The sequence below is a fragment of the Lissotriton vulgaris genome, chromosome 11 (assembly GCF_964263255.1).
Source record: "Lissotriton vulgaris chromosome 11, aLisVul1.2, whole genome shotgun sequence".
NCBI classification, from domain to species: domain Eukaryota; kingdom Metazoa; phylum Chordata; class Amphibia; order Caudata; family Salamandridae; genus Lissotriton; species Lissotriton vulgaris.
Genome location: NC_141699.1, coordinates 1,037,934,387 through 1,037,948,237, shown reverse-complemented (window position 1 = coordinate 1,037,948,237; position 13,851 = coordinate 1,037,934,387). Strand labels below are relative to the sequence as shown.

The 13,851-nt window shown below is 42.6% G+C and overlaps 1 protein-coding gene across 1 annotated transcript in view; it reads right to left on the bottom strand.

Annotated features, from left to right (window-relative positions):
- PEX5L (peroxisomal biogenesis factor 5 like) overlaps positions 1-5,226 on the bottom strand; it is a 697,369-nt gene extending 692,143 nt beyond the window's left edge. Inside the window, exon 1 of the mRNA XM_086944935.1 lies at positions 4,815-5,226. Within this exon, the coding sequence (XP_086801061.1) occupies positions 4,815-4,835 (21 nt within the window). The 5' untranslated portion in view covers positions 4,836-5,226. The remainder of the gene's footprint in view (positions 1-4,814) is intronic.
- Positions 5,227-13,851: the final 8,625 nt, after the last annotated feature.

The window sequence follows — 13,851 nt, the reverse complement described above, 5'->3', positions numbered from 1 at the left end:
CAGCTGCAGTAGGGGGGAGGAAGGCAGGGAAGGTGGTGTGGTTGTTTAAAGGCGGCAGGTAAGGTATTTCTTTTTCACATTTGTGTCATGGACGAGAGGCCATGCAATGTATGGGTCCGCCATTACTCCTCTGCTCAGTAAAAAGCAGGATAAACAACAAAAGAGTGTGACTACTGCAATCAGCCTAGAAAAGGAGAGAAAGAGAGAGGAGCATGGACAAAGATACATAATTCTTGTTTAGATTTATATAGAAGGCCCTCACTCCCTAACCTGGTTGGTGACATGCTTCATCATTGAGCCCCACTGGGAGAGGCTGAGTGCCTCCCCGGTGTGCTTCGACGTCAGAATTACTGCGGAGCTGATTTTTTGTTTTGTGAGGAGTGAGTGAGTGATAGTGTGATAACTTTAAAAATGTCTGGACTGTGTCACAACAGAATTTTTTTGGGGTGGCCAATCAAAACATTAAAAACGAGGTGTGGGAAAGGAGCCAATAAATTGTTCAGCTGCTTTCTCTTGAGTGGGGTCAACATGTTTCTGCCATCATGGATTTAGTTTCCAGGCATTCGTGAGGACCTAAGAAATATACCTCTGCGCTATGGGCGTGCTAAGGCCCACCCTAACAGTTAAAAGCAGGGGCAGAGGATTTTGAGGGATGACAAACAACATAATTACAGATATGGGTAAAAAGTAAATTACGGAGATGTTTTTCACCTCGGGGTTCTGAGTGACATCATAGACATCTTGAACTTTTCTCAGGTTGTTTATATGACATCACTCAGAACCACTCAGTGAAAAACATCCTCATAATTCACTGTTACCCATCTATAATTCTATATGTTGAAGCACTGATTAAGAAGGAGCCATGAGACAGCCATTATAGATAAGGGGATGTGACCAGCAAACCTTGGGCTGCGATATATATGTATTATCTGATCGATGGAAATGGAGTGTGAATGAAATTTGATACACGTGGAGTTGCCACCTGACTGGTTTTCTGCTGTCACCACTGGTATTGTGATGCCCCAGCCAGGACAAAAAGGAGCAAAATCACCTATAGCCAGTATTCTTTGCCTTTATCTGTGCATACCTCAAACAGCAAATATAAACAGAAAACACTTCTAGATGTTTTCTAGAGCTGCATTAATGACCCTTGACTGATAATTAAAGTAAACAAAGACAGAAATTCGTGTTACAAATTAATACATATGATTTTTTTTCTGTTTAGTACCTTGTTTGTGTGTTTGCAGACTCTTAAAACCACAACAAATGGCTGTGTTTTTTTCTCTTGGAAAGGTGGCAACCCTAGATACATGGAGTAGATACAAACCATTAACTTTTAGGTGAGATTTGGGTCCAAACCCGTCCTTTAGACACTTCTGATTTACTAACCTATCCCCTGTATTGCTAAAGGTTTACCATTGACAGACATTGTAATGTTAGATGCATGGCTTTCATTTGAAATACTTAGATTTTTTAGGTATTAATTTTAATACTAAAACCATTAACAGACTCCCCTTAGACGGCTATGCCTACTGCTCACCATGCTGTGTGATCAAGACTGCCCATCAATGAGGAACAAATGTGAACAGTTGAATCACATACGTTTCCTAATATAGGTTGATAAAATAATGGTATTGTGTCCTAACATGTTTGTCTTGGAACTTGAATGGATAGTATATACACGTGTGTTCCGGAATAAACCTCACAACATGGTTGAATTAAAAAACTAGTATCAAAGTATTGTGCTTGGATTGTTTTTGCCTTTGTTGGTGATCTGCACTGGGGCACGGGACAGGCAGTGATTCCACAGGATTTTGCTTTTTGAAAAGTGGGTACTTTCAACTGTGGGTTCAACAAATGTCGGTACTTATGCGATGAATAGTGGTGGTAAAGGAAAGTGCTGAAAACAGTGGTGGAGAGGCTATACAAAAAAAAGTGCTGTGTGTGTATGAGGGTGTTCATGAGCACTTATGCGTGTGTGTGTGTGTGTGTGTGTGTGTGTGTGTGTGTGTGTGTGTGTGTGTGTGCGTGCGTGTGTGTGTGTGTGTACACGAGTGAATAAGCACCTGTGTTTGTGTGTGGATAGATATGTATGTGTGTGAACAAAGTTTGTGTGTCAGAATGGGTGCAAGGTTGCGTATTAAATATAGACTATATGGGTAGACACATATAGATGAGATAGACAGGGACATATAGATCGATAGACATGGTTTCATGGATGGAATGTGGGTGAATAGTGGGGAGTGGATGCAATGGATAGACAGCCAGCCAGGTGATTGGACAAGAAGCTAGACAGACAGGCAGACAAATAAGACAGACAGATAGACATAAGGGTAGATACATAGATACATACATAGATAAATACAAAGATCCCTGTCATGTTAGGATTGAATGATAGATAGAAAGACTATATTGATAGTATGAAAGCCAAAATAGTAATTTAGCTAGGAAAAATGGAGTACAATTTGAATGCAAACAAAGCCAAGTTTGTGAGTAATCAGTAACATAAATCAGAACACCCGCTTAGCTATTTAATGCTGTTTTGTACTTTAACACTTGCTCTAATAAAGTAACCTTACATGTTCTATGATTTCCTTTAATAAAACCTTTGACTATTTGAAATTTTGGGCTGTATTGCTGAGTTTGAAAGGGGGATAACTAAGGCAATGTGTGCTCTCTTTTGAGAGAGTCACAGATGCTGCACTTTGGTACTTTTGCACCTATTACTCAATTGTAGTAAATATTGAAGCAGTAAAGGTAGGAATGTGCATTCGGCTACCTATCGCCACACCACGTCACTCCCAGCACCGATAGAAGTGTCGGTGCTAGATAATGCGTCAGGTGCACAAGTGGTAACATTTAATCTGTATTACCTGAGAAGCACACCTCATGGTGCTGTGCAGCGGCAACAACTTCGAACACAAAAGCTGAAAGACTGGGTCTAATTCACAAAGATAACTTACGCTGTTGAGTAATTTGCTCTTTCAAGTAAGTTTGATACTTTTTAGCTATTCACCAAGTCCGAATGTACATTTACCACAAAAGTGTAACTTACACTCTGATTGTGTAAATAGGCAAAAAGTAGTAAACTTACTCAAAATTGTAAATTACTCAAAACTGTATATGACTTAAAATGGTATCGCCCACAGGCCCTCCAATTTGGTGGGGGCATGTAAGTTACGCTTTTGGAGTAAGTCTACACTCGAATTTTGCTAATAGCTATAAAGTAGTAAACTTATTCAAAAGTGTAAATTACTCAAAACTGTATATGACTTAAAATGGTATCGCCCACAGGCCCTCCAATTTGGTGGGGACATATAAGTTACGCTTTTGGAGTAAGTCTACACTCGAATTTTGCTAATAGCTATAAAGTAGTAAACCTATTCCAAAGTGTAAATTCCTTAAAAGTGTAAGTCACCACAATCGGTAATACCCTGCGGGTGGATTGCTCTATATGTATCTTCGGTCCTATTTTTACTGCATGCATAAAAACTAATGAAAACGTTTCTTGAATTAAAAAAAAAGTGTAAGTTGCCCTTCTAAATGAAGCCCACTTTGTTTAGGAATTCTCCATCAAGACGTAAGAATCAATTCCATTGAGTAAGAAAGTATATAAGTTTATTATGCATGATTAATAAAAACCGTTGCATGTACTATCATTGTATAAATTCATTTACACAAGTTAGACTTCCAGTATGAACGGGATTTTAAAGGGCCCGGTGTATTTATTTCTTTTTCGGTGTTTCAGTGTGCAGCCAGCCTGTCAGGAGATGTAAATCGCTAACTATCTTTGCACGTTCGAAGATTGTTAAACATGGTGATGCCCCAGTCATGCAGCACGACTTTGGGCAAACTTTGCAGTGCGCAGCGCTTCCGCTACGCGGTACTACGGCAAGGGGGGCAAAGCAAGGCAGCCGTGCTGATTGGTTCAACGCGACACCATTCACAAACCCACCGTGTGTCTGCACCGCCGCTCCCGCGCACGCCATGCCCTGCCACCCACAGCGCAGGAGCGGCGTGAGTTTCCATGGGCACCCGGTGCCAGGGAGGTTGGGAGAACAAGGTGACTCGGTCCGGGAAGAGCCGGCTGCCAAGCCTGCGCTGCCGAGGAATCGATAACCTCCTGAGACAGGAGTCATATTTTATTTCTGTAATTCACGTGTGCGCTTTTAATAGATTTTGAACACCTGCCCAGCCTGCAGCGGTGGGTACCCGGAAGGTAATGCAGGGCGCAGATTATTATTAGGCAGAAAAAAAACTTCAGCAAATCACGGTCCTCGAACAAACACGCAGACAATTCTGAGTGTGAAAAAAATCAACAGAGAGCGAAAGCGCCTAGTCGCCCCTAGAGCCGCGCTATACATTTGCCCTTCAGTTGACATACAGGAAGAGTTAGGGGTGAGCACCTATGTGCACAGCGCCTACACGCAGCGTCAGACCTGGATGACGCCCACTGATCTACCACCAGACCCAATGGGGGTGGAGAGCGGGCACAGCCTCGCTTTGCCGGGGTGCTGAGGGAATTAAATTGCAGCAGTCACCTAGGGGCCCCCCTTGACCTTGCACCCGACAATTCATCTGTAGTCTGTACCCTCAAACAGAGCTGCGCCGGGGTCTCCCTTCAGCAGGCCATGCCCTTAAACAATCACAAAATTCCCTGAGCACAGAGGAAACACATTAAAACATCCGAAAGTTTAAAAGAGCACATTAGTAGGGATGCTAAACTTCCGCTGGACAGTGTTTCCACTAGAGCAGTAAAGCACACACGTCCTGCTGTTTTTTAACACAGGGCAGCCTGGGAGGCATCGCCTTACCTGGATGTGTCCCTGGTACATCCTGCCCTGCAGGGTGGGCCGCTGCTGGTGCTGCTGGGAGGGGTCCTCACTTCCCACTCTCCCCAGAGGGCAGAGATGCTCCTGTGGTCACTGGGCTGAGTGTGAACTGTGCCTCAAGTGGAAAGAGGAGGCTTGCTGAGCAGGGTGGAGGCGCCGGAAGGGCTCTGCTGCTGGCTGGCAGGTGCCCTGCTGTGCTCTGCTGCTGCTGGGACGTGCCCGGAGCTGCTGTCCGCCCTCGGTGGTGCTGAACTCGGCGCAGCCTTCCTCGGCCAGCACGGGGGCGCGGGCAGGGTTCCCTGGGACTCCGGCACCCTGACGCCGCTCTCCACTTCCCTGGCTAACTCTTCCCCGGGCTCTGCCTGGCACCTTCATTTCTTTTCGGTCTGAAGAAGGCTCCTCCCTGGCCGCGCCTCCCCCTGCTGCCTGTGCGCGCCCCCGGCTGCAGCAGCGGTGGTACGGGCGCGCCTCCGCGCTGAGGGAGAGCAGAGGGAAGAAGTGCGCGCACGCTGCCCTTGGTAGCTCCAGGCGTCGAGCGATGCCCAAGGTCCAGATGGGGAAGAGCAGGGGGACCCCTTTCTGTTCATAAGGAGTGATGGAGCGTGCCCGCGCTGCATTGGTGCCCATCAGCGCGTGGCCAAGCTTGTTCACCTTGTTCACCATTCGCACATCTTGGAAAAATCACATATTCCCATTCTCTCAAAGCGTAAAATTCCCACATCTAAGTCCACCGACGTATTATGTGCAATACACTTTATAGTCTATATTTTATTATATTAGTGCAGTTTTCAAACGGATGCTGTAACTGTGTTTCAACGTTTAAATCAAACCCGAGTGGAAATTCTTGTTGCTTGCCTTTACATCTTAAAGAAATTAATTTTCTGGCGTCAATGGTAAGTTTTAATTGGTTTTCTGTGCTACCTCTAGTTCCGTTGAGTTCTTAAGCTGGAAAATCAAAACTCACATGCTGCAACTAGATGTGGAAAAAGCCGTTGGATGATTTGATCAGTTATATTTGTGGAAAGAAGGTTCGGCGGTTGAATTAACGGTTATGGTAGCAGTAACTTTTAGAGAGACAGATTTCGGATTGCGCACAGTGTGAGATGGAATTGTTCACAGTCAGTGGCATTTCTGGAAGTGAGTTTTAGGAGGGGCACAAAAAGGGCAACAAATAAAAGTGGTGACGCCACCTATAAAGAGCAACCATGAAGAATGCGGGCATGGTTATAAAATATATATATTACACAGCGGCGTTCGCCACTGTGTAGTTATAGTTAGGACCTAGTTACCATACAAAATGGATTTTTTGGTTTGCAAATAACTTTGGCACAGTGTGAAAAATCTTCATAAAACTTTCCATAAACCAGTTCATCCACTAGCTCCTTCCTTGAAAGTTTTCGTGTGATCTGTCAAGCGGGAGCCGAAAAAGAAGAGGGGGCCAAACACACAATTTCCTTAAAGAAGTTTAGACACCGGAATGGCTGAACAGAATTGCACCAAATTTGGAAGAAATCTAGATATTTACCCAGAAAGGATGCTTTTGGTGATAAAGTGTAAATCAGTTTTGAAAATTTAAGGTTCAAAATGTACAGATATGTGGATGGATGGGTTCGCGGGAAGCTTGCAGGAGTCACACGTCACTCAACTTTTAATAACAGAGTGATCTGATTGTCTGAGGGGATTTCTTTCTCATTGACCGCCTTGCTCCCACAGAAGTTAGAAGCTCCCATTCGCCCCAAAAGAGCTTGCTCTCTGATTGGCTAGCTACAACATGAAGAGAAATGTTGCAGCTGCCATTACAGGACATGGGGACTTGGTTCCCTTGTCATGACAATGAAAATAATAAATAAAGTTTTAGGGGGCCGGGTAGGGGAACCTTAACGCCATAGACCTTGTGGGGGTGTCCCATAGATATCCCGTCCGGAAGCTGTACGATTTGGAGGCAGGGAAGCCGTCTAGCTGTTTGAAGACCCTTAATGAGAAAAAAACGGTCAAGATACAGGAAGGTCTCAAAAGAATATTCAAAGACTTTTAATTACTGGAAGATAAAAAGCAAAATACTAGAAATGGCTGTTTTGCCTCAGCAAGCTATTTAGTATCACACTGGAGTTACTTAAATACGGTGACTAAATGCACAGCTCCGTATATGTTTCTGATATTGAACCCAAAAGGGCTTTTATCCTGCAACAACGGAAACCGTCAACAGTGCAAATTACAAAGCTGAATTGCTTGTTTTTTTTAAACTATCAAAATTGATTACTAGTCTCCATACAAAGACTATAGAAAACTGTCCTGAAGAAGGTGTCACATCGATAAAATCACTGAAATGCTGTGTCAACTGTTTGTTTTTTTTGTATATGAATTGTAACATTGTTTTTAATCTGTGGAGGCTTATCCTCTCTTTTTCTTATAATAAATTGATGTTTTTAAGTAACTTTTTTTTAGTTGTTTAATGACTGTTGATTCTACTGACGTACTTCTGATTTGATTTCGATTTGAATTGCATTGGTACCCATAGGTTGTCTATGTCTTGTAAATTAGAAATATGTAAATAATGACAATGTGTGTCTAGTGGAGGGACTTTGTTTTACTTTTAAATATCTCACCCTGTCCCAAGTGGAATTTGAGGGTATCTCCTTTTGTTTTTTGCTACATGTCCCATAGTTACCCAGGACCAGATGTACATTTTCTTTACAGTGCCACAATCCTGTGGGACTCTTGCAGGAGCAAGCGCGGACGCTTGTGTCCCAGAAAGTCTAGCAGGCACACAGAAGCCATGCTGGTCCCTGCGAGAGTCCAGCAGGATCTTTTAAAACAAAAAGGGGAGTGTGGGTTTCTGTAGTTGAAAGGCTGTGTATGGGTAGTTGGGTGCAGGGCCTCGGTCGCAGGGCCCACTCCACACATGCCTGAAGCCCATGCATGGTTTCTGCCCACATGGAGTTGGGCGCAAGGCCTGGGCTGCAGCCAACCCCATGCTACACACATACATAGACCATGAGTGGTAAGGGCGTGGCAACCTACAGGAGGTTTGGGCACAGGGCTTGGTTCGGCCAGGCCCTGCCACCAATCCATGCTGCATGTGCATGGCAGGAAATGTCCACCCATGGAGGTTGAGCGCAGGGCTTGGCAGCAGGCCATTTGCATTAGGGCATTGACATGGTTATGAATGGTAAGTGAATCTTACTTTACATTAAAAAACTCCAAATTCACTGTGAGAAAACAAAGGTTAAAGTGATGTTATTGCTAGGTGTGGTAATATTATCTTACTTTACATCATAAAAAACCTTGAAAATGCAATGAAGAAATCAAATGTTAAAGTTACGTTATATTTGAATGAAAATGTCACTTTGAATGTAACATTTTATACTAAAAAAACAGAATTCACCAGTTATAATTAACTAAGGTAGCTGTAACTCACACCCTAGCTATACACTGCTAATGACCTCACATATTACATCACTCATGACATGTCCAATAACATCATTGATAAAATAACTGATGATATATGAAATTGCATAATTGATGACAACACTGTGCAGGAGGAGGGCGCAAGGTATGGTTACTTCAGATAGCTGCAACTGAAGAATTTCAGGATTTGTTTTGTTTTAAATGCTCCATTCAAACAGAAATCTTCACCTAGATATAAATTCACTTTAACCTCTGTTTTCTTTAGTGAAAAAAATATATCAACAAAGAACAAATAATATGAAAAATGCAAAGGTTATGTGACATTATAGTTAGGCTTTGTAATAATGTAAAATCTAGTGTTTTAAAACAAAACAAAACCTCGCAATTGTGCCCCCTCCATACACTGCTTATAACCTCACATATTATATCACTCATGATATGTTCAATAACATCATTGATGACATCACACATGAAATCTCAAATAGCATCACTGATGACAACACTGACGACATTACCCAGTCTACTGTTGTTTAACTTACTTTACAAACTTGTATAGCTCTTCCCAGAGATGCCACTCCATCAAGACACTCAAGCCCCATTAGACGGCCAAGTACGTACCTTGCACAGCTTCAGTGAAATTCTACTTTTGTAAAATGTAATGTAAAGTCTTATTAACATATCTAACCTTGCAGGCAGTCAACCCACATCATGCACGGCCTTTGGCCTTGGATGGCATGACGTTGGTTGCAAGGCCTGTCTTCCATCCAACTCACTCCCCTGCACAGGCCAACCTCCCACCGCACATGGTTTTGGCTATGCGCTGCCCTGGTTGGCAGTGATGCCTGCACACAACACCCAGCAGACAGCCAACTCCACCGACACGCACAGCTTAGGGCCCTTTGGCCAACCCCCATCTGACGGCAAATCCCTTGCCATGCACAGGTGTGCACCGCATGGTGTTGGGCAAACAGCCACATTTTGTATAATTTTTTTCTAGTCCCACGGTTCTCCCGTGGTACTCCTGGAGAAGAATACCATTGTCCGTGCTGAGTCTCACAGTTATCCCACAAGACCCCTCACCAGTGTTCTACAATTATGGCCACATCATTTTTCTCAATGTCTTGTTACCTCCTATCATCAAAACTTACCCTACGTTAGGAGTGTCACAAACTACTCCTTGTCCTTAGGATCAATAAAGCAAGAAGTGACAGAAGGTTCTTCGCTTTTCTAGCCCCCAAACTGTGAAAGGCGTTTCCCGCTCACATTAGACTGGACAGCTCAAAGTCAGCTTTATGAAGCAACTGAAAACCCATCTTTTCAAGCATCAGGAAGGCAATTAACATCTTAGAGCAGAGTTTTACCAGTGCTAGGAGGCCCGTTGGTTAGCCATGCGCAATACAATTCCCAAGAATCTAACAGAATGTTGCAGCCAGTCAATCCGATTGCTTGGTACAGCAGAACTGTGCCAGTCCCACTGTACTAAGACAGAATGCGGGAAAAAAGCCCTCTCTGTCAATCACTCTATTTTTTTTAATTTGTGCACCCGCATGACCAACTATCCTTATATTTCTGTTTTTTTATCTTAATTTCTCAAACCTGGATTTATAGATTTACATAAATCACAAGAAGGTCACTTTGAAAAGATGTAGCTTTCTACCAAATTTGGTGCACTTCTGTTCATCTGTTTTTCCTGTAGCACTGTCTAAAATTTCTTATTGGAAGTGTCATGGGCAAAACATGTTATGGGACCCTCTCTTTTTCTCCAGCCCCCTTTGACAGATCACTCCAAAAGTTTCCCTGAAGGAGGTGAGATTGATAAGATTTTGTTTTGAAAGTTACATGGGGATTTGTCAAACAATGGCAAAGTTATTAATGAAAAAAATGCTCCTTCCTATGTAAAGTTTGACCTAACTATTATATATATTTCCTCGTATACTCAGGACACTGGGGACTTTCTGAAGAAAATCTATGACATAATTTGGGAAGAGGACTACATCTTAATGACCTTAGATGTCTCCTCATTATATACAAGCATCTCCCACACTGATGGGATCAAAGCAGTGGAATATATTTTAAGCTCAAGGCCAATGTCACTGCTTAAACACACTTGGATGCATGTAGATATGGTACATTGGTGTCTCCATAACAACATATTTCTCTTCGGTCAAGATATGTTTAGGCAGCTAAGAGGAACTCTCATAGGCACCTGCTTCACCCCCAGTTATGCCAGCTTGCATATGGGCTGGTGGGAATGTAATCTTATGGTCACTCTTTATAGATGAGCGCTTCATCATCTGGCGCGGTAATATAGAGTCAGCAGAGGATTTTGTCAAACAACTCAATGTGAATCAACTCAATCTACATTTTACATCTCACTTCAGTATTAATGAGGTGAATTTTCTGGATCTAAAAGTGTATGTCATGGAGGGGCGTCTGCACACCAAGACATTTCGAAAGAATACAGCTGGCAACATGGTGTTGCATGCACGTAGTTTCCATACCAATAGGCTAAAATACAGTAACCTCATATGCAGAGAATCTATGTATGTGTAGGAATTGTAGTGATTTAGATCAACTTAAGATTGCGCAAAAAAAATTGAACGATAGATTTGCCACTCGAGGATACAATCAGCAAGTCTTAGAAATGGCTCTACAGAAAGTCAACAACAAGTCTAGGGAACATCTGCTTTTTGCAGATAGCAACAGCATGACAACAAAACAGCAGCCAAATGAGGTTTGTTTCATCACTGTTTACATCAGAGGAATAGAGGTATTTTCCAAAAGCCTTGGCATCTTTTATGCAACAAACCAGTGCTAGGTTCAAAAATACATATCAAAACCCTCATAGCTTTTCGAAGAACAAAATTTATGAAAGACAATCTAGTAGTCAGCAGCCCGGAAGCACAACAGCAGAGGACATGGTTGGGCGGAAATGGAAGTTTCAAGAAATGCCATGAATGCAAGGCTCGCAATTATGGGGTCAACACCACAGAAATACCACTGCCCTTATCACATAGGATGTGGAATATCAGAAAGCCACTTAACTGCAGGAGTGAGTTTATTGTGTATGTCTTGAAATGCACTTGCCCTAAGCTCTATATTGGCAGCACGATTTTGAGAGCACACCAAGTTAATTTACAACATATTAGAGCTAGATCGAACTTATCCAGTGGCCAGACACTTTCAGGAAGCACACCCCACTACTATATAAGAGCTGAGTTATTTTATATTAGATCAAGTACCGGCCAGATTGAGAGGGGGCAATAGAAAAAAGTGCCTGAGACAACTTGAATCCATATGTGTATTGAGATTCAACACAAAAATACCTGAGGGGCTGTACACTGAAGATGAGTTGCATGTTCTGATCTAAGAGAAAAACTGCACTGTTTTATGATCATTGGTCAGTTGGCAAATGTTAGAGCAGGGCCATCGATTCAATGTAATGTGTATTCATATATTTTTAATTGGGATAGGGTTCCGTATAGACATATAAATAATTTTTAAAAATTTTTATTGAGTTTTTTTTGAGGCAGATGACTAAGAATGTTATAGAATTAGATCCACACAATTCCCCTTGTTAGATTTAGACAATGGGGGTGAAAGCTAAGGGCATTTGCCTAGATGCTTATATTTACAGAAAACACAACATGTTAAAAAGATCAGGTTAATTAAGCACAGGAAAATCTGCAGTTGGAAATGTGTTGTCTTTATGGTTCCGTCCTAAGACACACAGTAATGAATGATACCTAGTATTGTGCTTCTATTGGATATAACTGTGAGAAATACCTAAGGACGACACAAGGATGTTTAATTCATATGTCATGCAAGAGCTATTAGCTAGATTTCGATTTTCTCAGTTTTAACCACTCTGCCGCAAGGACGATGTCAAAAAACATAAAACAATGACTTTGTCTAGAGAAGGTAACTGTGGAAATGTTTTGCGAATTGTCACGATTTGCACTGGTATCACTTTGAGGATGGAAGTTCGCACTGTCACTTTAAAGATGCACTGTCACGTTAATGTTTTAGAACCCGTCCAGATAGTATTTAAGAATCAAAATGGCGGTTACGATTTGTTTTGAGAAAGACCGCGGCTGCAGTCGAAACGCGTCAACCTGTATCCACAATTAAAGCTTACCTTTTGAAGAGAGCTCAAGAGTGCTGGAGCCTGTTTGGGATATGCAAAGCGGGCAAGTGGAACCAAATATACATATATATGTATATATGTATTACCTACTGGCAGTAGCAGTAGGTAGTTATAGTTACGACCATGTTTCCATGTAGACAGCGTTTGTTGTTTTGGCAATAACTTTGGCTCTGCATTAAGAATCTTCACAAAATTAGTAAAACAAATACAATGGTCACTTCAGCTGCTACCTGGAAAGTTTGGAGTGATCTGTCAAGCGGGCGGCGCAAACCAGAGGGTGCTTAAAAATGCGTTTTCCCCATGTTAATTCCCATATGACCTTTAGACACGACTAAAGCCCGAACTGCTGAACAGAATTGCACTAAATTTGGCAGGAAGGTAGGTGTTTGTCCAAGGAAGTGCCTTTTTGTGATTTGGTGTAAATCTCTTCAGTAGTTGCGGAGTTATTTAAAGGTTTTTCAGATATACACACTTGGTATGTGGAGGATTTGCGATCCCACTGAGATCTCATGCTTAGATCTGATTGGCTGCCAACACTTCAAAGCAGGAAGTCAAAGGAAAAACAATTAAAAATAAAGAAAAGGGCGCAAGGTAGAAACACCCTGACCCCCCTAGGCCTCTTGGGGGGGGGATCCCACAGGGACCTTGCGGAGGCAAAAGACATTAAAAAAATTAATTTGGCAAGAGTTGCGCTGGATCTGCAACACCCACTAGGAAAAAAAATGGAGTGCAGGCTCCTGCTCGTATTCATTGGTCTCCGGGGCCAAAATTGGCCTGGAAGGAAGGGCCCCCTCACCCATTAAAAAAAGGCCTGGATCTGGGGGATGAGGTTCCCTGGGCCGAAAATGGCCCAAGGAAGGGGGGCATGCAGCGCCCCTCCCTTAAAAAAAGAAAGGAATAAAAAGAAAAAAACCTCCGTCAAGTCACCGGAGGATGTGCCCCCTTCACCACCACTCTGCAAACGCACCTCCTGGCACACTGCCGGTTTGGAGATTTAGGGCCAGATCTAGGTAACTTCAATTTAGCGAGTCCTTAATAGCGATTTTTACCGAATCGCTATTAAGGACTCACTAAATTGAATGTAGGTGGGAATTGCTAAAATATTAGCGATTCCTTAACATTCCTTAATAACGAATCAGTAATTGAGATTCGTTATTAAGGAATACCTAGCCATTCATTCCTATGGGCTTGAAGGCCCATAGGAATGAATGGGAAGATATTCACTATTAGCGACTTGGTATTACCAAATCGCTAATAGCGGGAGGTATTTCAAGGGTGCCAGGGTGTCCAAAGGACACCCTGTTACACCCCTGAAATGTGCATGTGTGCACATGTGGCGCACATACATGCCCTAAGGGCATGGATGTGTGCCACATGGCACATTTAAAAAAGCAAAAAAGTGCTTTTTTTAAAGAAAATCGCTACTTACCACCAACTTGAAGTTGGTGGTAATGAGCGATTCCT